Consider the following 25586-nt stretch of genomic DNA (forward strand, 5'->3'; position numbering starts at 1 on the left):
CAGAATAGAACTCCTCCCTTTACAAGTGTGGGACAGAATGCAGAACAGGAAAATCTCAAAAAGAAGTTATTTCAGCAGCAAGTAATGATCAACAGATGTGTTATAGAGCATATTGACAGGGGAGCGAGGCCACTCTAGTGGTTTATTTCATGGATGCTCCATAACTGAACAAGTACAAAGGCAGAACCGAAGAATAAAGACTCTAATATGAGAATGCCATCATTTCAGCCCTCACAATCATGGGGCACTCAGAAAATATAGGCAAAATTGTGAGGATTCAAGAATCTGTAAAATTTGGACTTACTCATAACAGAGAAGTTCCTTTTGAAACCATACTCATTTAAAATTTTTCAGCAGTTCCTTTTTTTTTTTTTTTTTTTTTTAAGATTTTATGTATTTATGAGAGACACAGAGAGAGAGGCAGAGACACAGGCAGAGGGAGAAGAAGGCTCCTCACAGGGAGGGACTTGATCCCAGGACCCCGGATCATGCCATGAGCCGAAGGCAGATGCTCAACCACTGAGCCACCCAGGCATCCCTCAGCAGTTCCTTTTGAAGGGTTGATGTTAATATCAGAATCTCTTGTACATAATTACATTTAATTTACCTTTATAGTAGAATGCGTACTTCTCATTCAATAATGCAGATTCAGACATTCTCGTTTGATTCACTCAGTAAATAATGTTCGAATATCTACTCTGTGTTAGGCCTATTCTAAGTGCTGGGAATATAGCCACGAACAAAACGTAGTCTTTACTCTTACTGGATCTTACCTTCTGGCAGACAGAGAAATAATTACGTATATCAGATGGTTGGACTATTAAGGAGAATTATAAAATGGGGCAAGAGTTAGAGGAAGTGTAGCGGGGGGGGGGGGGGGTTGTGATTTTATTGGGAGATCAAAGGACACCTGAGCTAAGTCCGGAACAAAGTGAGGCAGCCAGCTTGATGACTCTCTGGGGAAATAGTTTTGCAAGTAGAGGGGCTAGCAAATGCAAAGCCTTATGGTGGGAGCAAGCTTGATGCAATGAATGAGGAGGAGAGGAGTCATGATAGAGGTCAGAGAGGAAGCAGGAGCTGAAACACGTTAGGGCCTTGTTGGCCTTGGCAAGGTCTTTGATTTCATGCTGAGTAAGATGGGGGCCAATGGAAGATTTTGTTTTTTGTTTTTTTTTTTCCAATGGAAGATTTTGAACTGGGGAGTTACATCATCTAATTTGGGTTTTGAGTTTTAGAAAAATCACTCTGATTGTTGTGTTTAGATTAAATTGTAAGGGAGCAAGAGAAGAAGAAGGAAGACCAGTTAGAAGGCTATTGCAATGGTTCCAGCAAAAGAAGGCAGCACCTTAGGACACCTGGTGGAAAGTGGAGGTGGTGGGAAATGACCGAATTCTGAATATACGGGGTGTCCATAAAGCCTGGAAACATAAATATTATTTTACTGTGAATTAGAATGTGGCATTGATAAACCATTTATTACCTACCAACTGCATATTACCTAGACTTGGTGGCTGCCCTGCATTAAAGGCAAGCTGATGATATGATGTGAAGTCTGAGAGTCAAAGTAGAGCACCTACAATGACTCCAGGGTTCATGGCCTGAGAAACTAGAAGCAAAGACATGTCATTATTGAGATGGGGGAAAAAGCTTGGAAGATCAGAAGTTTGGTTGGGGGCATATTAAGTTTGAGATGTCTCTGAGAAATACAAGTGGGGATGTCAAAATAGATATGAGTCTGGAGGTCAGAAGAGGTTAGGGCTGGAGATAAAAACTTGAAAGTTGTTGAGAGATAGAGAAAAGGTTATTTAAAGTTATGACACTGGATAAAACCACGCAGGGAATGAATATTGATAGAGAACAGACCCCTTCAAAATTGAGAGGTCAGAGAAATGAGAAGAAAACAGCCAAGGAGATGAGAAGGAACAATGGCTTCCTGGAAACCAAGTGAAGAAAACTTTGTTCACTTTTATTAAATTCTGAGTTCAGGGGAAAAACACACCAAGTTATTATTGTCTGTATTTGGTGAGTGCAACTAAATTATGGTGCCCCCAAATGGAAGAAAGCAGAGAGGAAGGACTCTCACATGTTAGTTTAACGAACTTAATTCCACTAGGTAGGTAACACTTTACAGTTTTGCTGAGCCTGACCAACATCCTTTCAAATACACGCATAGATTCATTCTAAAAGGAGGAAATGAGGGGGATCCCTGGGTGGCTTAGCAGTTTAGTGCCTGCCTTCCGCTCAGGGTGTGATCCTGGAGTCCCGGGATCGAGTCCCACATCGGGCTCCCTGCATGGAGTCTGCTTCTCCCTCTGCCTGTGTCTCTGCTTCTCTCTCTCCGTGTGTCTCTCATGAATAAATAAATAAAATCTTAAAAAAAAAAGGAGGAAATGAATGGGTCTAAAAAGAAAAAACTGGGGTCTCCAATGTTTTCCAAATACAATAGGTAGACTTGTGACTGAGAATGTCAATGGAGGAGAGCCTGGCTGGCTCAGTTGGTGGAGCGTGTGGCTCTTGATCTTGAGGTTGTGAGTTCGAGCCCCATGTTGGGTGTAGAAATTACTTAAAAACAAAATCTTAAAAAAATAAAAGAAGAAGAATGTGCAACATCAAGATGGAGTGCAACATCAAGAACCAAAAATTGGCCCTTAGGGTAGAGGAAAGGGCATAGACTTGGACACTGCAAATTTGGGTCAAGTTCTAGCTAAATCACTTGCTAGGTTGAATATTTCTGGGCAATTTGTGTAACCTATTTGTTCTCTCAAACTCAGCTCAAGTTCACCTCTTCCAGGAAGACTTCTCTAATTATGTAGATTTAGACAAATCCTCTTTTACTCCCAAAGCACTTTTATCACAGCAACTAATTATAATTGCTAATTTATTTTTGTCTTTTTAATTAGACTATTACTTCTTTGTATTCCCGTAGCTCAGCATAGTGCCTGGCACTTAGCAGGTGCTCAATAATGTAGAATGAATGCATGTTCCCCAAACTCAGCTTCCTCATTTGTAAAATGGAATAATTATATCTACTTTTCAGAGTTCCTTTGAAATTTATATAATCCATGACTTGAAAAAAAAATCTTCCTAAACTATAGCTCACTATATAAATAAAATACTTGTTTGTCCCTCACTGTTTTATAGAATAACACCTTAGCATGGCATTCGAGGCCCTGTTCAATCTGTTTCCAGGCCACCTTTTACATTTCTCTCTGGCTACTATGCCCACTAGTCTATTTGATAGCCAGCTAAGCAGTATTCCAAACACACTGACTTCTTTCATATCTTCTACCATTTTACATTATAATTACCTAACTACACGTCAGCACCTGTCATGAGGTCTGTTATAATAATTGTTATGATTGAAGTAGCAGGAGCTAAAAGCAAATGTTACTTTCATCTTTGAAGACTTTTTCTATGGTCTGTCTTTTCCCTCCACCCTGATGGAATATTGCCATAGTCCACGCAGCCAGCCATGTGCTTTTAAAACATGGGTTTGATTATATTTTCAATGTGTGCCAGATAAAAATCACCCAGCAGCCCGGACTCGGTCTGTCATGATCTGACTTCCTCTGCCACTTCGTCCTCTGATGTTCCACTAATAGCCTTTGAGACAGCCATCGGAACTACAGGACTTGTAGTTTTACCAAGATAATAGGCTCTCTCAGCTTTCAAGCCTTTACACACGATGTGTCCTCTGCCTCTAATGGCCTCCTCCACTTTGTCTATCCAGTGAACTCTGTCATCCTTTAAGATACAGATGTAAAGTCTTCCCTGAAGCCTGCCCTCGAATACTCCTTGGCAGAATTAGATGCTCTCTCCTCTCTTATTACAAGATACCTATCTTGTGACAATCTTCTGTGACGGTGCCTGTCACCTCCACTAGCCTGTGAACTCCTGCAGCATCCGACTCCTGCTTTATCTCTGCATCCGCACAGCTTGGTGGGGTGCCGGGCTCACTGAAGATCTGCTATTTCAACGATGACCCATCAGTGGGACCCCGGGCCCTCCCTGGAGCCACGCCATCCCTGCCCACCACACACCTAATCTTTTCATTACTCTTTTGAAAAAATCTTTTAAAAAGATTTATTTATTCATGAGACAGAGAGAGAGAGAGGCAGAGACACAGGCAGAGGGAGAGGCAGGCTCCCTGCGGGGGGCGGGGGGGGGGCATGTGGGACTCGATCCCAGGACCCCGGGATCAGGTCCTGAGCCGAAGGCAGACGCTCAACCGCTGAGCCACCCAGGCGTCCCTACTCTTTTCATTCCTAGCAAACAACCATTACATTCTTTGTCCTTTAAGGTGGACATCAGCTGCACCTGCTGTTTCCAGGCAGCTTCAATACATTAGTGACAGAAGTTGTAAAATATCTCCTCGAGGGCAGGAAGAGGGCAGCACCACGGCCCCCCGGATCGTTACACGAGGCCATCCGCCCTCAATTCACTGGGTGGCCTGGCAAACTAAGTCCTTTTGACGCCTCGCGTTCTGCTCGCGCGATACTCTGCGACCCGCAGACACGAGACCTCCGAGAGGCCGGAAGTGACGAAGCGGAAGTGGGGCCGGGCGTGGCCGCTTGGGCCTGGCCGCGGGAGGCGACAAGCGGGGGAGCCAGGGGCTTGAAGTTGAGCGGGGAAAGGTCCCTACGCCGGTGGCTAGACTTTCTCCGCAGGTAGTAGATGGTTTGGGGGTGCAGGTGGGCGTGGAGGGGCCCGCTCCCTGCCTCTTGTCCCGGGGCCGTGCCGTCGCTGGCCGGGCGCGGGCGAGCAGGGGCTGAGGCTACCATGGCCTGCGTGAGGGAAGGTCCCCGTTGTGTGACGCCATCGTGTCGTGTCACTCCCTCTTTCTAGAAACATCTGTGCGGCCCTGCCTTCTGCTCCAAGCAAACTGCATGCTGTCCGACTCCTCTGAGGGGAGTCGGTGGTCCGGCTCACCTGTGTGACCCCGGGCCTGGCACAGGGCCTGCCTTGTACACAGCGGTCGTTCTGAAGAAAGGGATGCCGAGGAAAGACCCCGTCTACCGGAAGTTGGTTCTCTCAGCCTTCGCCCTTCGTGTTCAGAATTCTTTCCCAAGCATCTCCCTTCTTCCTGTCCGCGGTTCTATGTGGTGGTTGTTCCTTGTGCCGCAGATGAGGGAACTGAGGCCCAGAGAAGTTGTGGAACCTTAGTTAGGAAGTGGCAGAGCAGGACCTCAAGTCCCTGCCTTCGGAATCCTCATTATTAAAGTAATGAGGTGAGGTGTGTGAACGCCTAGGTGTGAGCGCTCAAAAAAGAGTGGACCTTAACCCTAGAGAATGGGGACTGCGTCCTTGTGCCCTTGTTTCTCCGTTTCCTAGAATGGAGTCTGCTGCACGGTGAATTCTGGAGAACTAATAGTTGAATGAATTGATGAGCACACACAGGAGGGAGGGGCTCCACAAAGTGGGTTTCTCAGCCTCTTGCAGTGTTCTTCCCACCCGAGCAGTAACACCTCCTAATGCCACGGCATCGTCTGCGATCATTCTCCCATCACAATCTTGGCCAGAGCTTATTTTCTCCCGGGTTAACTTAAGTCTATAGGCAGAACCTGTACAAAAAGGAAAGCTGTTCTCTGCCCTGAATGCGTCTTTCCAGATGCCTCTCACTCAGCCTCTTAGATGCTGCTCTTGGTATTGTCCTAGGTCTTTGGGTGAAGTCAGCTCAGTTCCTCCATTCCTTATTCTCAGTTCTGATATCCAAAGAATTTTGAAGATCAGTTTTTTCCCCCCAGGTCGTTTGGCAGCAACACCTGCATTGAAAGGAGCCACTTATCTGTATTTATTCCAGATATTTACAAGTTTTTGTTGCAGTCATGTTAATGCGTTTGCTTGTTCGGAGCGGCCCCACACCTTGCTGTGGGTATCATGTAACATATGGTATAGGCACTGCATTACCCTTCAAAAGTCTGGAAAAAAACCCTTTGAGTTTGAATTCCACAGTGTCACTTGATAAATGATTTCCTGTTATGATTAAGGTAAAGTTGAGGGAGGAAATAGCCTTTGCCAAAGCATTGTGGAAGTGGGCAAGTCTAAAATGGAAACCAAGAGACCTTTTCTACCTCATCGTGTGTTTACTTTGGAATTATTTAAGGGCAAAAGCTCCTTAATCAAACGCTGGTTTTTGAATGTCAGGATCGTGTTTTATATTTCTTATGTCATCTGCAAAGTGGTACAAATGGTGCATACTCAAGAAATATTTGTTGAAAGTGATACAAATGGTAGATACTCAAGAAATATTTGTTGATATTGATTGTCAATACCTGTTTCTTGAGTACCTATTATGTTCTAGGTACTGATTAGGCAATAGGATTATATTGCCTTGTAAATAGAATGGTCATGGTCCCTACTGTCTTGGAATTCCTGGTCTGGTGATGAAGAAAGCAAATGACAAATACAAAAGTACAGAGTATGGTAAGTCACATGAAGGAAATAAACCAGGTGCAGAAAGAATATGTTGGGAAGATCTAAGTAGTTACTGTGCTAGCCTCTCAGAAGAGGTGACCTAGATTTGTGACATGGAATATCTTAACATTTCTTTTTTTTAAAATTTAATTTTATTTATTTATTCATAAGAGACACACAGAGAGAAAGAGAGAGAGAGAGGCAGAGACATAGGCAGAGGGAGAAGCAGACTCCACCCAGGGAGCCTGACATGGGACTCGATCCCAGGTCTCCAGGATCACACCCTGGGCTGCAGGCAGCGCTAAACTGCTGGGCCACAGGGGCTGCCCTATCTTAACATTTCTAAATATTCTAGGGACTTGGATAGCCATCCAAAATTTGGGTGTGAAAATTTACCTGTTGGGCACCACTTTTGTCACATCACTGTAATTACAATCCCAAGTTTCTGATAGTATGAGTAAACTGAGCATGTAGTCAGGCATCTAAAACACATAAAGTCAACATATAATTTACAACTAACACCAATTGAGCTCCTTGCTAATCTGAAAAGATAACAATTGTAGAATAGTGTCTTACCTATTCTGTGATCATGTCACAAAGTACCATGCGTTAGTAAATAGTATTAATTCACTCATCCAGACTTTTTGCTTCATGGTTTTTTTAATGATTGGGAATGTGTTTAATTTAGGTGTGATGTCAGGCACATCCAGTCCCATTGGATTGAAGCCTATTATTTAGATACTTTCCCCGGGCAGAAAATGCATTAAAGAAAACATTCTTTGAATACAAAGTAGAAAATATAGGAGAACCTAAAAATTAAGATTTTTGTCTCTCCAAAATATAGACAGATAGCTTGCCAAAAAAGAGAAAAATAGCATTTTGATGACTGTTGTTCAATTCCAGAAGGCTATGATTCTAACAGGGTTTTTTTTGTTGTTTGTTTGTTTTGTTTTGTTTTGTTTTGTTTTTGTTTGTTTAAATAGACTTGTGAGGAAACAGATCAATACTTGTTGCTCTCAGCCAGTGTCACAGTGCATCTCTGCATGGCATGAGCTTGGTAGAAGGGAAAAAGACAATAGAAAAAGAAAACCTTCATGATTGAAAATTTTAATGGCTTATTGAAACATTATAAATCTGCTTTTCACTGCAGGAATAAGTCAGATAAAAATGCCTGTGTTTGAAGTGCAAGCAAGGGAGAAAATCAGAAAATTGTAAAAACACACAACTTCTCTTTTTCTTCCTAGGGTTGATGATAGTCTCTGAGAAATGCTAATTAAACTGATACATTTTCCATCTTGCTTATTTGAGAGTGTGTTGTACTTTTACAAAAAAAAAAAAAGGTTAATTATCCCCTTCTCCTTTTTTTTTCCTTCTCCTTTTTTGAAAAAAAAAAAAAAAAAGGATAACTCATTTAGTTTGCTTCTGAAATTAATCAAACCTGAGCTAGGAATTGTGAAGGTCAAGGAAGAGAAGCAAAACTGAAAACAAGACAAATTTGTTATGGATTTTAATGTTTTCCTTTTGTGTGTGTGTGCAGTTTCTCTAGTAAAATCTGATTATAGATCGTTGAGGCTTCATTGGGTCTGGATGCCTGTCAGGGCTTGAAATCAATTTAGTACACTATCTTGGTGGCCATCAGGGATGAATCACCAGGGAAATTGCAAACTAACTGGCCCACCTTAATGTGAAGCAATGAAAAAGAAGGAAGGGAATGGTTTCATATGAACTGCGAGTTGATCATTCATAAGCATCATTTAAGGTTCTGGGGCTACAGACCTCCTTTAGGTTTTAATGTATTTTGTATCAACCTAAATGGGCCTCTTTTTGTGTGTACTTGTTTTGGGATGTGAGAAATACAGATGCTGATCACTCCAGGTTTTAGGGAAATTGTTACCTGATTTGTATCATAGTATTGACATTGTTTACTCCTCAATGCATATTTCCTTTTCTAAAGCCCAGTGAAGAAAGTAATTTAACCTTTTTCTTGAACTTGCTAACCTTACCAGGACTAAAATACTGGTTAAGGGTACCACGAGTTAGATGTCAAGTCCACTGAGGTACAACTACTTATATTAATAGCTGACAACCCTCCCTACTTTCAGATTAACAAGAATGCAGAACATATTTAGATCTGATTCTAGTGGCCTGTAGTTCTAAGAATACAACCCAGGGTCATCTGATGATTCTAAGGCTTGGATGCTACCATCTTAATTACCTTCAGGACCCACTATTTTTATATGTGACGACAAATTTTAAGAATGAGATGTCAGAGTACAAGCCCCATTTTCTTATACTAACTTGCCATTGTCCATGGAATGCTTTATTTTATTTTATTTTATTTTATTTTATTTTATTTTATTTATTTTATTTTATTTTATCTAAGATTTTATTTATTCATGAGAGACAGAGACACAGGCAGAGGGAGAAGCAGGCTCCATGCAGGGAGCCTGACGTGGGACTCCATCCTGGGTCTCCAGGATCATACCCTGGGCCAAAGGCAGGTGCTAAACCGCTGAGCCACCTGGGCTGCCCCCCCCACCTTTTTTTTTTTTTTAAAGATTGTCCATGGAATGCTTTAAAATAATTTATTTCTGGCCAAAGAGGTTGAACGATATTTTCTACAGAAACTTTTAAGATTAGAAAGACCATCTAGATTTCTTTAAATAATACAGGCCAATTCCTTATGAGAGATTTTTCCATACTGATCCTAGGAGAATTTAGGTGGTGCCCCCAATTCTGGCTGATTAAATGAAGGGCTGATTTCTAAGTAATCCTAGATTTTTTCAGACTGACTTGGTCTTCTGTAGATATTTCAAAAAGTATTTAACTTACATCTTTTTTGTGCTTTGCAGGAAACCGATGCCTCATCAAAATGAAGATTAATCATTTGTGTTTGGGAGCAGCAGAACTGGGGACCACTTACCTGTCAGGTGTTTTATAAACCAATTATATAAGCTCTGATTCCACTGCTCTCCTCCCCATCTCCTTCAAACTTGTCTTACCTATGGCATTCAGGAGACAAGTGAAAAACTTTGTGAAAAATTATTCAGATGCTGAAATAAAAGTCAGAGAAGCAACTTCTAATGACCCTTGGGGTCCTTCTAGTTCTCTGATGTTAGATATCAGTGGCCTGACTTTCAACACAATTTCTCTGTCAGAGATTATGAATATGCTGTGGCAGAGACTCAATGATCATGGGAAGAACTGGCGCCATGTGTATAAATCCCTGACACTCATGGATTATCTCATCAAGAATGGATCAAAGAAAGTTATTCAGCATTGCAGAGAAGGGTTTTGTAACATTCAAACCCTAAAGGATTTTCAACACATAGATGAAGCTGGAAAAGACCAAGGTAAAAGAAATGCATACAGTGTGCCAATAAAGATGAGAGGTTTGGGGGACACCTGGGTGGCTCAGTGGTTGAGCATCTGCCTTTGACTCAGGTCATGATCCCGAAGTCCTGGGATTGAGTCCTACATCAGGCTCCCCTCAGGGAGCCTGTTTCTCCTTCTGTCTATGTCTCGGCCTCTCTTTCTGTGTCTATCATGAATGAATAAATAAATAAAATCTTAAAAAAAAAAAGAGAGGTTTGGGAGGGGATCCTTTTAAAGCAGGAGCTGGGGAAAAGTTGTTCTTAAATGTATCAGCCCCCTTTCTCCTGGGACAGTTATAGTTTCCAGTTTAATCCTTTGTGTTGACTCCTGAGGGCCTTAGAGAACAATTTTTTTTTTTCCCAAGAAGATGGGTAAAACCAACACACTTAGGTTCCTGATAAAACGATACCTCATAGAAAATGAACAAAGTGAATAAAGCGGGAGGCATGGCAGTTTGCTATAATAATGTCACTGTAATTCATAATTATAATTAGACTGAAATTTAGTCACAAATGTAAAGAAGTGTTTCCAAAGACTACAGAATCTTCAAAGACTATCTAGATGGAAGTACTTACATGAATACAAAAATTTAGGTCATAAAATAATTTTGTTGGGGGTGGAGGAGGAGGTGAAATAGGGAAAGGGTGCGTGGAATACTGAACTGATTTGGTAGTGTCTGGTATCTACAGTGCTAAAAGAATCAGCACTTCCTCCCTGTCTAATGTAAAATTATAATTTGTGCTTAAAGGGAATAGGCTTATGAATCATGAGAAGAGGATAAAATTCAGTGCAATCTTTGTGTTAAGTATACATTTTTAGAATAGACTTTTTAAAGAGCACTTTTAGGTTTACAGAAGAATTACACAGGGAGTACAGAGTTCTCATAGACCCTTCCCCATCCACATGCTGTTTCTCCTATTAACATCTTGCAGTAGGGTGGTGCGTTTGTTACAGTTGACAAACCAGTATTAATACATTAACTAAAGTCCCTTGTTTAACTTAAGGTTGGCTCTTTGTGTTCTACAGTTCTGTGGGTTTTGAAAAATGCGTGTCATGTATGTACCATTCTGATATCCTACAGAATAGTTGTGCTGCCTTGATAATGCCCCATGTTCCACTTGTTGGTTCTTTTTAAGCTAGAACCCTTGGCAACCACTGATTTTTTTTCTTGTCTTTATAGTTTTGCCTTTTCCAGAATGTCATATAGCTGGAATCATACAATATGTAGTTTTTTCAGACTCGTTTCTTTCCTTGACAGTAGGCATTTAAGATTCTCTCATGTCCTTTTATAGCCTCAGAGCTCATTTCTTTTTTTTCTTCATGTTTTAAAAATCAGCTTTGTTGCGATATAATTCACTTACCATACAGTTCACTCATTTCAAGTATACAATCCTGTGGCTTTAGGTATATTAATTTTTAAATATTGTGATAAAATGTAAATAACAAAATTTGTCATTTAAGTATGCAGTTCAGTGGCATTAATTCTATTCATAAAGTTGTACCACCATCACCACTGTCTACTTCCAAAACTTTTCATCACCCCAGACAGAAACTCCATAACCATTAAGCAATGACTGTCCTGCTAACCTTTCATCTACTTTATGTCTCTATAAATGTCCTATGCTGGGTATCTCATATAAGTGAAATCATAGAGCATTTGCCCTTTTCTGTCTGGCTTATTTCACATACCACAGTGTTTTCCAGTTCATCTGTGCTGTGGGACGTCTCAAGACTTCATTCCTCTTATAGCTGAATGACATTCTGTGGTATAAATATATCGCATTTTGTTTATCTATTCATCAGTTGGGAGATTCTTGAGCTGTTTTCACCTCCTGGCTATTGTGAATAGTGCTGGAATGAACGAAAGCATCCAAGTGTCAGTTTGAGTCTCTGCTTTCAATTCCTTTGGGTGTATACTTAAGAATGGAATCGCTCGATCATATGGCAATTCTATGTTTAGTTTTTTTGAGGAACCAGTAACCTGTTTTCCTTAGCAGCTATGCCATTTTACATTCTTACCAATAATGTAAGAGGGTCCCTGTTTTTTCACATCCTTGTCAACACTTTTTACTGTCCATCTTTTTGATTATAGCCATTCTACTGAATGTGAAAAGTTGTATCTCATTGTGATTTCAATTCACATTTCCCTAAAGACTAATGATGTTGAACATCTTTTTATGCCCTTGTTGGTCATTTATAGATCTTCTTTGGAGAAATGTCTATAGAAATCCTATGTCCAGGATGCCTGGGTGGCTCAGCAGTTGAGTGTCTGCCCTTGGCTCAGGCTGTGATCTTGGAGTTCCAGGATGGAATCCCACATCGGGCTCCTTGCATGGAGCCTGTTTCTCTCTCTGCCTATATTTCCGTGTCTCTCTGTGTCTCTCATGAATAAATAAATAAAATCTTTTTTTAAAAAATCCCTTGTTAATTTTTTACTGTTTTTTTAATTGTTTGGTGCTATTGTAAATGGAATTGTTTTCTTAATTCCATTTTCAGATTATTCTTTGCGAGTGTATAGAAATACAACTGACTGAGTTATTTTTGTGTATTGCTCTTGTGTCCTGCTACTTGCTGAGCTCATTTATTAGCTGTAATAGTTTGTTGTTTTTTTCTTCAGATTCCTTAGGATTTTCTGCATGCAAGATCATGTCATCTGCAAATGGAAATAGTTTTAATCTTCCTTTCCAATCTGGATGCCTTTTATTTCTTTTTTTGCTTAATTTCCCTGGCTAAAACCTGTACAGGATTGAATAGAACTGGTGAGAGCAGACATCCTTGTCTTGTTTCTGATCTTAAGAGGAATACGTTCAGTCTTTTACCATTAGGTATGATGTTAGGTTTTCATAGATGCTTTTCATCATAAGGTTGTTAGAGTTCTAATTTGTTGAGTGTTTTTATGAGGAAAGGCTGTTGACTTTTGTCAAGTGCTTTTTCTGCATCTGTTGAAATGATTGTGTTTTCCCCCTTTATTCTAATATGGTGTATTACCTTGATTTTCATACGGGTACCAACCTGCATCCCTAGTGTAAATCACACTTGGTCATGATGTATATCCTTTTTATTTTTTGAACTCTTTACTTAAGGTCAGATTTGAGGTTTAAAAATTTATATATATATATATATATATATATATATATATATATATATATATATATATATATATTTTAGAGAGAGGCAGAGAGAGCATGAGCAGGAAGGGGGGAGAGAGAGAGGCAGAGAATCACAAGCAGATTCTGCACTGGGTGCAAAGCCTGATGTGGGGCTCAATCTCATGACTTTTAGATCATGACCTGAGCTAAAATCAAAGGCCAGATGCTTAAACCGACTGAGCCACCCAGGTACCCCAGGTTTGAGGTTTAGTGATGAAATAAAATCTTCCTGGGTTTTGATCATGCTGTGCTTTTTAATCTAGAAATTGTAAAGACATTAACTTTCATGAGGTTTGAATTTATTTTTAAAAATTAAAATAGTGATCAAAATTTTGCATCCCCAAGAATTAGGTTTAAAAAAAGTCAGTATTTTGTATGATCGTGAATGGAATATAATCATTTTTTTCTTTATAGAGCAGATATTTTATTACTGTACTAAGCACTTGATTTTTTTTTCTTAAGTGGAAAGAGAGGATCAGCCCATGCTCTAAAGAGTTTATGAGCTATTTTAAGAGATAAGATAGATAAGCATGAAATTTTAAGCAGACATGCTTAGTTATGCATTTATACCTTTTATATGTACAAAGTATGGTATATTTGGATATGTTTAAATTCACTATCTAAAGGTCTTTCAGATTTCCTAACAGTTGAGCTTAGGATCAAAGAAGGAAGCACAAGTATACTATCTTGGACTTTGTAAATACTCCTGATTATTTGGTAGCACCAAAAGGGCAAGAAAAGTATTTCATTTTTATCTTTTATGCATTTATCTCTTTGTGTTTGTTTCTTAGTGAATGTAATTATTAGAATAATAGCTCTTGGCATAATTTATACATAAACAAATGTATATGTATATTGGGGGTCAGTGCATGAACAAAAAAATTGTTACTGATTGGGTGTGCAGTTAAAATAGTTTGGGAATTACTTGTTCTCAGGATAAAGTCAGGCCCCTTAGCATGTTCCAAATCGACCTTTTACTATTAAGTCCTTAGTCTTCAATCTAACACATTGCATTTGGCATTCCTAATATATTCTTCACTTCTATGTGCTGATACTTAAGATGTTTCTTCTTCCCTGTAATAGTTTCTTGCTGTGTGTTTGTTGAATTCCTACTTAGTTGTCAAATTCTAGCTCAGAGGTCTTTTCCTCCATATCTCCAACTATTTCTTTTTCTCACTAGGCAGAATTAATTGCTGTAGAACTTTATTAATAATATCAGTGTGGGTTTTTTATAGTATATCCATTTGATATATATATGTATATGTGTGCATGTATGTATACATGTACATGTATATGTACAGATTTGTCCTTGACTAGATTCTTAGGGTATTTGTCATATGATAATCATCTTTTTACCATCAGGCCTTGGTACATACTGGACATGAGTAAGTTTTTATTTAGTAGAAGTTATAAAAAAAGAAACTGAGGGAATTGAGGTAAGAAATTTGATCATTGAAAAACTACTCAATAAGAATGATTTTGTTGGATCAGAAAAGAAAGCAATGAAGTTTTTTTTTTTATTTTTTATTTTTTATTTTTATTTATTTATGATAGTCACAGAGAGAGAGAGAGAGGCAGAGACATAGGCAGAGGGAGAAGCAGGCTCCATGCACCAGGAGCCCGATGTGGAATTCGATCCCGGGTCTCCAGGATCGCACCCTGGGCCAAAGGCAGGCGCCAAACCGCTGCACCACCCGGGGTTCCCAGCAATGAATTTTATACCGAGAAATTAATGAGAGAGAAATTGCAGTGATCCAAGAATCTATAACTGGATCCTACCTGAGATACTGGTATTAAGAAGAGACAAAGAAAAAAGGTTAAAGCAGAAGAAACTATAGAAAAAAAGACCTTCATGTTGGTTTCCTTGATTAGTTTTTACCCTTTACCTGGAGTGCACGTCTCCAGATACCTGCAATGCTTCCTCACTTCAGATCTCTGCTGAGAATCTGAGAAAGTCATTTTATTAGGTCTCTTATATCTACCCTATTTATTTAAAATCAGCCCCACCCCATTCTTTGTACTGATACGCCCTAGCCACCTTCTGTTTTATTTTTCTTCATAGCTTTTCTTATCTGACATAGGGCATATTTTATATATTTTTTTTATCTCTTCTTACTCCCTATTATTTGTTTTCTTTCTCCTCCTACAAGAGCATAAGTTTCATGAAGACAGGGATATTTTATGTCTGTTTGAGGTTTAAAGATTTTTATATATATTTTTTAGAGAGAGGGAGAGAGAGAGCATGAGCAGGAAGAGGGGCAGAGGGAAAGGCAGAAAATCACAAGCAGATTCTGCACTGAGCACAGAGCCCAATGTGGGGCTCAATCTCATGACCTTGAGATCATGAGCTGAGCTAAAATCAAGGGTCAGATGCTTAACATCTTTGTCCATGCTCTATAACATTACAACAGTGCCTATCACACAGTGCCTGCCCAGTAATTAATAATAGTATTACAGTAATCTCCCCTTATCTGTGGTTTCAGTTTCCATAGTTTCAGTTACCCGTGGTCAACTGTGGTCTGGAAGCAGATGATCCTCCTTCTGACATATTGTTCAGAAGGTTGGTAGTAGCCTAGTGCTATATCACAATGCTTATGTCACTCACTTCACTTCCATATTATCACATAGGTGTTGTATTATTTCACATCACATAAAAAAAGGTGAGTAGAATACAATAAGATATTTTGAGAGAGATAACCCATTCATATAATAGCTTTTATTATGGTATATTGGTATAATTGTTCTATTTTATTATTGTTGTTAATCTGTTACTGTGCTTAATTTACAAATAAACTTCATCGTAGGTACGCATGTGTAGAAAAAAGACATATATAGGATTGTCTTCACAGTTTTTATGGTCTCTACAGTTTCTGGCATCTAACTAGGGGTCTTGGAAAGTATTCCTCATGGCTAAGGGAAGGCAACTGTACTGTAGAGGGGAAAAGTTGAGAAAACAATTCAGAAAACTTGGGGAAACAAGAGAAACTTATTTTCAAATAGTTCATTGGTTAACGTTTCAAACAAGGTTCTCCATATGCTTTTTTTCAACCTCCAGACGGCTTTTCAGATGAAGTAAATTGAAAACAATGAGTTTAATTATTCATCTGAAAAGATTTATAGTAAATTTTATGATAAATTTCACTGTTTTCAGACTTTGGGGACACTGTTTTGTATTATAGTTTTGGGGGGGTTTTAGGTTGACAGTTGAACACATTGTTTTATTTTATTTTATTTTATTTTATTTTATTTTATTTATTTTATTTTATTTATTTTCTTTGTAAATTTATTTTTTATTGGTGTTCAATTTGCCAACATGTAGAATAACACCCAGTGCTCATCCCGTCAAGTGCCCACCTCAGTGCCCGTCACCGAGTCACCCCCCCACCCCCCGCCCATCTCCCCTTCCACCCCCCAAGTGCTAACACCTGAAAATCAGCACAGCAGGCCCCTCCCCCAGAAGACCAGCTAGACCAACAGGGGAAAACCAAATTTTTGACCAAGCAGCACTGGAAAGTTCCAGGGGAAGTCGAGGGATTTACAGTATACAGAATCAGAGGATACCCCCCCCTTGTTTTTTTGTTCTTTGATTTCTGTTTACTTCCCCCTCCTTTTTTCTTTTTTCTTTTTTCTTTTCTTCTCTCTCCTTCCTTCCTTCCTTCTCTTTCTCTTCTCTCTTTTTCTCCTTTTCCCAGTACAATTTGTTTTTGGCCACTCTGCACTGAGCAAAATGACTAGAAGGAAAACCTCACTTCAAAAGAAAAAATCAGAAACAATCCTCTCTCCCACAGTTACAAAATTTGGATTACAATTCAATGTCAGAAAGCCAGTTCAGAAGCACTATTAATAAAGCTACTGGTGGCTCTAGAAAAAAGCGTAAAGGACTCAAGAGACTTCATGACTGCAGAATTTAGATCTAATCAGGCAGAAATTAAAAATCAATTAAATGAGAAGCAATCCAAGCTAGAACACATTGTTTTAAATACAGAGATACTTGGGATCCCTGGGTGGTGCAGCGGTTTGGCACCTGCCTTTGGCCCAGGGCGCGATCCTAGAGACCCAGGATCGAATCCCACGTCGGGCTCCCGGTGCATGGAGCCTGCTTCTCCCTCTGCTTGTGTCTCTGCGCCTCTCTCTCTCTCTCTGTGACTATCATAAATAAATAAAAATTAAAAAAAAATACAGAGATACTTTACCTGAAACAGTGTCTAGAATCTGTAGAAAAACATTGAACATATCAATTTAAAATGTAACCAACATACTGCTTAAAAATAAGTTTATTCTGTATTCTCCAACTTTTTGGACCCCTATATTAGCAAACAAGTTTATATCATTTAACTCTGTGACAAAGGCTCTTCTAAACATTTTACCTGTATTAACTCGTTTAATCTTCATAATAACCCTTTGGATAGGTTGGCCCCTTTTTACTGATGAGGAAAGGAAGGTACAAAGAAGTTGAGTAGCTAGCTCACACGGCTAGTTAGTGTTAGAGTCAAGATTATAATCTAGACGTTTTGACTCTAGAATCCATGTTCTCAACAATATGTTGTTGAATGAATGATGTTATCCATATCATGCTCATGCTCTTTGCTCTTCTACTCTATGCTGTCACCACATGTCACATCTCCAGACTTGACCAAGCACTTGACTAATAGCATATAGCAGGATGGAGCACATAGGAAGGATCTGAGAACTGAATTAGTTGTGTTCATTAATCTGGGACAGGAACCGAGAGGTTTATTCTTTTTTTCATCTATTTCAGAGTTATTTTATGTCAAAGATGATACGAGAAATGTACATATTATACTCTTGACTTGCAGGAGTCATGGCCTAAAAAATCATTCACTCAAATCTAATTTTACGGTCTTGGACAAATAGCTAGATGCAGTTGGCATGGCTGGGCCTGTTTTTTATCGCAGGTTTAGGGCCCATTATACATTAGGCTCAAACTTATCAGAAAGAGTGCCATGTTCCTGCAGGTGATTCAGGTTCTCCAACTGATAGTCCTCAATCTCCTTGATATTTTCAGGTCAAGTGCAATGTTCTTTCCCTTATGTGCACAACATCCCTATACCTCTGTCAGAGCACGTTTATATACATGCCTGTATCTTTTGCAAAACTGTGAATTTCTAAAGGGCGATAACATTATCTCTGGCACTTACTACATTGCCTGGGAGTAGGATCACTCAATAGATATTAGATGAATGGATGACTAATACTGTAATACTTTTATACCTTCAGCAGATTTATAGCAATTAAGTTTCTTTTAGGAATATAAAAAATATAAATGTCAAAGTTGACTCCTTTAACCATAAAATTTCCACCTCTTTAAATTATTATTATTATTTAAAGATTTTATTTATTCATGAGAGAGAGAGAGGCAGAGACACAGACAGAGGGAGAAGCAGGCTCCATGCAGGGAGCCCGATGTGGGACTCAGTCCCAGGTCTCCAGGACCACACCCTGGGCCGAAGGTGGCGCTAAATCGCTGAGCCACCCGGGCTGCCCTCTAAATTATTTTTTAAAATAGGTTTTTAATGCTAACACTGCTTTATTGAGATATAATTTATATACTATAACATGCACAGATCCTAAGTATACAGTTTGATGAATGTTGGTAAGTATAACCAATCACCCATATGAAGATAAAGAACATTTCCAATCCCCCTTTCTGTTTATCCCCCTTTCCACTTAGTTCTTCCTCCTTCCCAGCGGCAGCTGCTATTCTAATTTCTCCTACTGCGTAAATTAGTTGTGTTTTTTCTTGAAACTCATACAGATGGAAACATATGTATTCTTCTGCCTCTGGCTTCTTTATCTCCACTAATGATTTTAAGACTCATGCATGTTGTTGCATACATTAGTAGTATCATTCCTGTTTATTGGTGAGTCCTGTTCCATTATATGAACATCTCAGTTTTTTTGCCCATCTTCTGTTGATGGGCATTTGATATGTGTATAGTTCTTGGCTATTATGAATAAAGCTGTTGTGAATGTTATTATGTAAGCCTTTTTATGGCTATACATATTCAGTTCTCTTGGGCATGTGCTCAAGAGTGGCATTTCTGGGTCATAGAGCAGGTGTATATTCAACTAGTCTTCTAAAGTGGTTTCTACCACTTCGTACTCCCACCAGCAGTGTTTGAGAGTTTGTTGCTCCACATACTTGTCACTACTTAAATACTGTTATTCTTTTTTATTTAACCAATTTGATGAGTATATAGTATTGTTTCAATCTCCCATTTCCCTGAAAAGGTGTTGAACATCTTTTAATATGATTTGTGAGCATGTGAACATCTTTGCCTATTCAAGTGTTTTGCCTATTTCAATTTAAAATTTTTTTGCCTATTTTTAAATTTCATTTGTAGTGGTTCTTTATACATTCTGGATATGAGTCCTTTGTCAGATAGATATATGGATTACAAATATTTTCTCCAAGTTTGTGACTTGTCTTTCCACTTTCTTAATGTCTTTTGATGAAGTGCAGTATGTTTTCCTTTATGGCTGATGCCTTTTGTGTCTTGTCTGAGAAACTTGCCTACCCCAAAGCTATGAAGGAGTTCTCTTGTTTTCTTTTAGACATCTTACAGTTTTAGCTAGGTCTGTGATTGATCTAGAATTAACTTTTTTGTATATTATGAGGTGGAAGTAAAGTTCAGTCTTTTCCATAAGGTATCTAGTTGTTTGAGTTACTAGATTTTAATAATAGAGCATTTTTGTGTTTGGTATCTTATTTGACCCTTACAATATCTTAGAGGAATAAAAGATATATGTTATCCCTCTTAAAGAGATGAGGAGCTAGCACCCAGACAGATTAAGTTATTTAGGTAAGGTTGCACAGCTAATTAATGACTGAACATGATTAAGCTCATATATCCTAATACTGCTTAGTGCTATTCTATTATTGTGCTACACAGCCTCTCCTAATTGAGTTTTTAAAAATATCCTAACAAAGTTTCATCTAACTACCAGAGTGAACTTAATTAAAATTGTCTGAAAAATACCTAATTGAATGTTTCATACCATCGAATTATTTATTTATACAGATTATGGTATTCTTTTTATAAAACCAAATTTATAGTATTCTTGGAAATGTGTGCATTATAGATGTATGTACTACTTTATTCTCAATTAGGTAAGTCATGAGATTGTAGTTAATTTTGTTTAAATGGGCCATTATATGTGTACATTTATTTAAATTAAAGGTAGATTTCTTTTTATTTTTTATTTTTATTTATTTTTTTAAATAAATTTATTTTTTATTGGTGTTCAATTTGTCAACATACAGAATAACACCCAGTGCTCATCCAGTCAAGTGCCCACCTCAGTGCCCGCCACCCAGTCACCCCCACCCCCACCCACCTCCCCTTCCACCTCCCCTAGTTCATTTCCCAGAGTTAGGAGTCTTTCATGTTCTGTCTCCCTTTCTGATATTTCCCACTTATTTTTTCTCCATATGTTTGTCCTTCTCCAACTGACTTATTTCACTCAGCATATTATTTCACTCAGTTCCATCTACGTCGATGCAAATGGTGGGTATTTGTCGTTTCTAATGGCTGAGTAATATTCCATTGTATACATAAACCACATCTTCTTTATCCATTCATCTTTTGATGGATTTCTTTTTAAAGGTACATTCTAAAAAGACAAATTTTCAGTGTTGTTAAAAAGTTATGTTAAGCGGTTTTACTAGAAGTAACTTGGCATACACTGGTGACATTACTGCCATTTTAGTTTTCCCTTGTCATTATCAGTCATCTAATTTGGGAATTAGATGCTTCACACTTTGACCCATGGCTGATTTTGTACAGGCTGCCTGTCTGCCTCCAGGATTGGCCCTTACCAATCACTTACCCATTTGTTCACTAAAGTTTGAAAGTCTTGGAGTAGGAACTAAACCTTATAAGCCAGAGTTAAGAGACACAACCCAAAATGTAAAAAGCAAAGACTGTGGAAGATGTGATACATTTATATATTTACGCTAGTTTAGAAGTTATTGATTTAAAAAAAAATTTTTTTTTTGAGGAGATGGTTTTTTGAGTTCAGGTTCTCACCGAAGGGAAGAAAACAAAACACCAGGTATTTGGACCCTGATAGGATTTAGAGAAACCCTGATAGGATTTAGAGAAAGACTGGACATGGACAAATAGAAGAACAAAGGAATGATTAGAATTTCACTTTCAAGGTGACTATAATGAATTAAACAGAGCCAAGATATCTGGAAAGAGTGAGTTCAAGAAAAAGAAAATATTTTAAAATGTAGAATTGCTTTGGATGTTGGTTAGCCTCTAAAAGCAAAATAACTGAAATCTGACTGTCTTCCTTCTTTTACAGGAGGGACAGAAGTGGGACAGTGTGAGGCAGGCAGCTCCTGGACAGGGAGGTGGGAGGGGGTGGGGGCAGGAAGGAGGGTAGTGCCTAAACACTGTGGGAAGAATCTAGCTTCCAAGTGCATCAGACTTGATTGTCTCTCTATAGCTGTCAGACAGCAGTGGTCAGAATTCTCTAACCATCAAACCCATCTGATACATGGTGGAGGCTGGTTCATTAGTGCAAGGTAGATGTGCTCATTTACAGAGAGGTGGGATAATTAACACAAGGCTGCTGAACAAATGTGATTTCCTGTAACACATATTTTTATAGTTTTGATGAACAAATGAATTTCCTTTAAACGAACATCCAGGCTTTGGGTCATCATGAGCCTGTTCGGTTAGTGCTTTGTTATTGTTGCAAGTAACTTGAAAGTTATATTACCGTGAGTTCAAATAAAACCTTTATACCTACAACAGTTTAATATTTTGGATCACCTTTTGCTCCTTCGAGCAAATATAATCATTGGTAATCATGACAGCAAGAAACAAACCATGAATCTATTTAAACTTAAATATGCCAGTCTAGCCAGTCTTCCCACGTTCCTCTTTACATATTATACACACATGGACAGCAGAGTACAGTAAACAAACAAGAGAGAATAACAGTTTAGCACTTCAGTGTTGTGTCAACACAATCGTTCTCAAGGTTCTCATCAAATAAAAAAGCTTACATTTGTATGCTAAATTCAGTCAAGGAAACTAAAGTCTATATTGTGGTATTTCTATAGAGCCAGTCTCTACCTTCAAACTTATTATTAACTTTATGACTTTGGAAAAGTTTTTTACTCCCCCTAAACTTACTTTTCTTATCTGTAAAATGGACTTTGTGAGGATTGGAGATAATGTCTGAAGGCCAGGCACCTTCTAGATCATCAATCAATATTAGCTTATACTATTACTCCTTGGCATATTTTTACTTTTATTACTTTTATTTCCTGCAGTGTATATTCATGTCCAAATAATGCGCAGTGCAAACCATTCACTAGGAAGGGCTTCTCCACTATCCTGTTTTTACAGTTTCTGCCCATCCAATGCACCTTGCCCACATATCTGTTGAAGCACACTGCTCTATGACCCAAGGACATGTTACCTCCTTCACTGGACTCCGGGTTTGGAGGGCTGAGGTTATTTTATTGAGATCTCTATTTCTTTACTCAATTTGGTGGAGGTGCTGAATAAATGTCTGCTGACTGAAATGCTGACAAGTGGGCTATTATTGGAGGTTCAAAGAAAAGATTGGTAGCTTTTTTTTTTTTTGATTGATAGCTTCTAAGAGTTTCCCATTATCCTAAATGTTCTGTCTTTCTACAAGATTTCTACATATAGGATTATTTTTATTTATCCTGCTTAGTCTTTGAAGATCATTTTTGATGTGAGGATTCATGTATTTTCTGTGAAATTCTCAGCCCTTTTTGCTCTGAATATTGCTTTTTTGTGATTACCATAATTTTCTTCTTTTGAAACTAAGTGAATACTGGGCCTTGAACAATCTGTTGTTTATGACTTTTAATTAATCTTTTTAATCTTACTGCCACTCTGTGCTATATTTTGGAAGAATTCCTTAATACTATTCTTCAATTACCTCTTCAGCTGTTAGATTTTGGAGTTTTTGGATGTTGAGGGTTTTTTTCTTTTTAATTCTACTGAGTATAGTTTTCATTTCTAGGATTTTTAATCGGCTCTTTTCATATCCAATGTTTTTGTTTCATTTCTGCCTATTTTTGTTTCATAATCTCAAATTTCTTGCTGTGGTTATGATTCCTGTATTAATCTCTCTTAATTGTATTACTTAAAAATCTTTGTTTAGGGCGTGCCTGGGTGGCTCAGGTGGTTAAGCATCCACCTCTTGATTTCAGTTCACATCATGATCTCAGGGTCATGAGATAAAGACTCACACCTGGCTCACGCTGGGCCTGGCACTGGTTGGGAGTCTGTCTCTCCTTCTCCCTCTGCACCCCCCTTCACACGTGCACGTGCTCTCTCTCTCTCTCAAATCAATGAATCATAAATACATACATAAAAATAAAAATCTTTGTTTAGTGTTTTAAAATCCTCTAACAATATAGAATATTGATTTATAGAAGATCTTACAGAATCCTATAGAACACTGATTTCCCTTGCAGTGTATTTGCATTTTGATTGCTGTTTTTATCAGCCATCTTTCTTAAACATGAGATTTTTTTTAAAAACTATTTTGGAATTTTAGTTTTCTGTCTTATTTTGACTGGGAGGTTCTTCCTCCACTATCCATGTTCACCCCTTGATGTTGGTTTTCAGTTCATGCCACCCAGCTCCCTTAGAGCCTCCAGTACAGCCCTTAGAAAGGCAGCCATGCCCTGTGATAGAACTAAGGTGTCTTACATGCAGCCACTGAGGTGGCAGGAGCCTTGCCTGCCTTAGGTTTAGTTCCCAGCCTTAAGGCTGCACATGTGTCTTCTAGCTTCTAGACCCACAGCTACAAATAAGTGACAGCCCAGGAAGCAGCTGGGTTTTTCCCCTCTTCTTTTTCTTTTCTTCCCAGCCCTCTCTCAAACACAGATACCCCCTAGCATCAAAGAGTGAGATCAGCTCTGGCTCCCTAACACCTGAGGAGCTGAACTCCTGGCTGCAAGATCAAGAACCCAGCAGCCCTGTAGCTTCAGCCTGGCTCATTGCCTTTTCATTTCTCTTATATTTATGGTTTGTGGAGGTTTTTATCCTGTTTTTGAGACTGCTGATGTCTATTATTGCTGTATATTTGGAGAGGGGTACTTTGAAGCATGAACTTACGGTGTCAACTTGACTGAGGGTTTTTTAACTTGAAAATAACACTGTTGGGGATACTTCTCCCCTCCCTTCCTACCCCACTTCCATCACCCACCCCTGGAGACATTGTGGAGGATAGAAGGCAAGAGAGACTTGAGATAAGTAAATAAACAGAACACCACAGGCAAGAAACGAGTGGGGCCTGAACTGGGGGATGGAGACGAGAGGATGGATTTGACACTAACAAGAGGCCTGGGTTATTGAGTTTTGGGGGTGGTGGTGAATGGATATAAAATTCACTGAGAAAGGAATATCGGAAGAAGAGTAAATTTGGGTTGGTTAGTAGGTCAGGTATGGGGGGAGTGGTGTTAAGATGTTTTATGACCACTGTCTGAAGCCTAATACATGTTTTTCTAGAAGTCCGATGTATGTCTTTGTTTCTGGTGCATTTCACTGCCCAACATCTTTGAATTTATCATATTTATTTTTTATTTTATTTTAATTTTTTTTGAATTTATCATATTTCTAAATCCTTTTACATGATGCTCATTTGTGTGTTTACAGAGACTCCTCCCCTGCATTTGGGACATTTTCCCTCAGAATGTTCCTTCATTTATTGAACAGACATTTCTGAAGTATCTCTTAAGCACACAGGCATACTTCTGGCTGTAATGGAGGGAAAAAGACATTTATCAAATAAATAAGCAATTACAACCTGTGGAAGTGCAGTAAGAGACAAGTGCAGGTGCATGAGACTGGAAACCAGGCTTGACCAAGGATGTGTAGAGCGAGCTGGGAGGGTCTTGCTATCTCTCAACAGAGGGCTTCCTAAAGAAGTGAAGTCAGAGCTGCTCCCTCTGCCTGAATGTCTGCAGGGCTGGTTTTTTCTGGCTGCTCAAAATGCACAGAGATATGACTTGACTTCACTGCACCACAACTTGATGTTTAGCACCTCACTGTTCTTTATTTCCTTTAGAGCATTTATTTTTATCTAAAATTATCTTGTTTAGGAATCTTGTCATTTTTTTTCTCACTTGTGCTTCTAGAACAATTCCTGAAACTTAAGTGTTTAAGAAATGATCAGATAATTGCCTAGGTGCATAAGTGAGTATCTCTGGGTATTGGTCTGGTGCATAGTTGCTCTAGTGATTTGTATGTCCTTTGCTTGAGTTTGAGAAGCCTCCTCCAGTTGGCTTTCTGTTTGTTCATTTTTCTATCCTGTTGACTCTCTCCTTACTTCACTGTGCCTTTCTGATGGGTGTTGCCAATGGGAGTATCTCCTGCTCTGGCCAAGGGGATGGGCATGTGACTTTCAAGTTGGGCTAAACTGAGTCATTCTCTTGGATTTTTCCAGTTTGAATGAAGGAAGAGGGAGGCTTCTCAGGTGGTAGAGTGTGAGGCATGAACCTGGAGGTATCTGTGGCCATGTCCACATTCAGATGGACGAAGCCAATATGTAAGGGTTTGAGAAAATGAAGGCATTACACGCCTCTTCCAGAGGGAAGAAGGGATGGGAGAGGGAAGAGGAGTCCTA

The 25586-nt window shown here is 38.9% G+C and overlaps 1 protein-coding gene across 1 annotated transcript in view; it reads left to right on the forward strand.

Annotated features, from left to right (window-relative positions):
• Window positions 1-9418: 9418 nt before the first annotated feature.
• Window positions 9419-25586, forward strand: part of ENTHD1 (ENTH domain containing 1) — a 101162-nt gene continuing 84994 nt past the window's right edge. Inside the window, exon 1 of the mRNA XM_055327816.1 lies at window positions 9419-9767. Within this exon, the coding sequence (XP_055183791.1) occupies window positions 9419-9767 (349 nt within the window). The remainder of the gene's footprint in view (window positions 9768-25586) is intronic.

Source organism: Nyctereutes procyonoides, unplaced genomic scaffold, assembly GCF_905146905.1.
Source record: "Nyctereutes procyonoides isolate TBG_1078 unplaced genomic scaffold, NYPRO_anot_genome, whole genome shotgun sequence".
NCBI classification, from domain to species: Eukaryota; Metazoa; Chordata; class Mammalia; order Carnivora; family Canidae; genus Nyctereutes; species Nyctereutes procyonoides.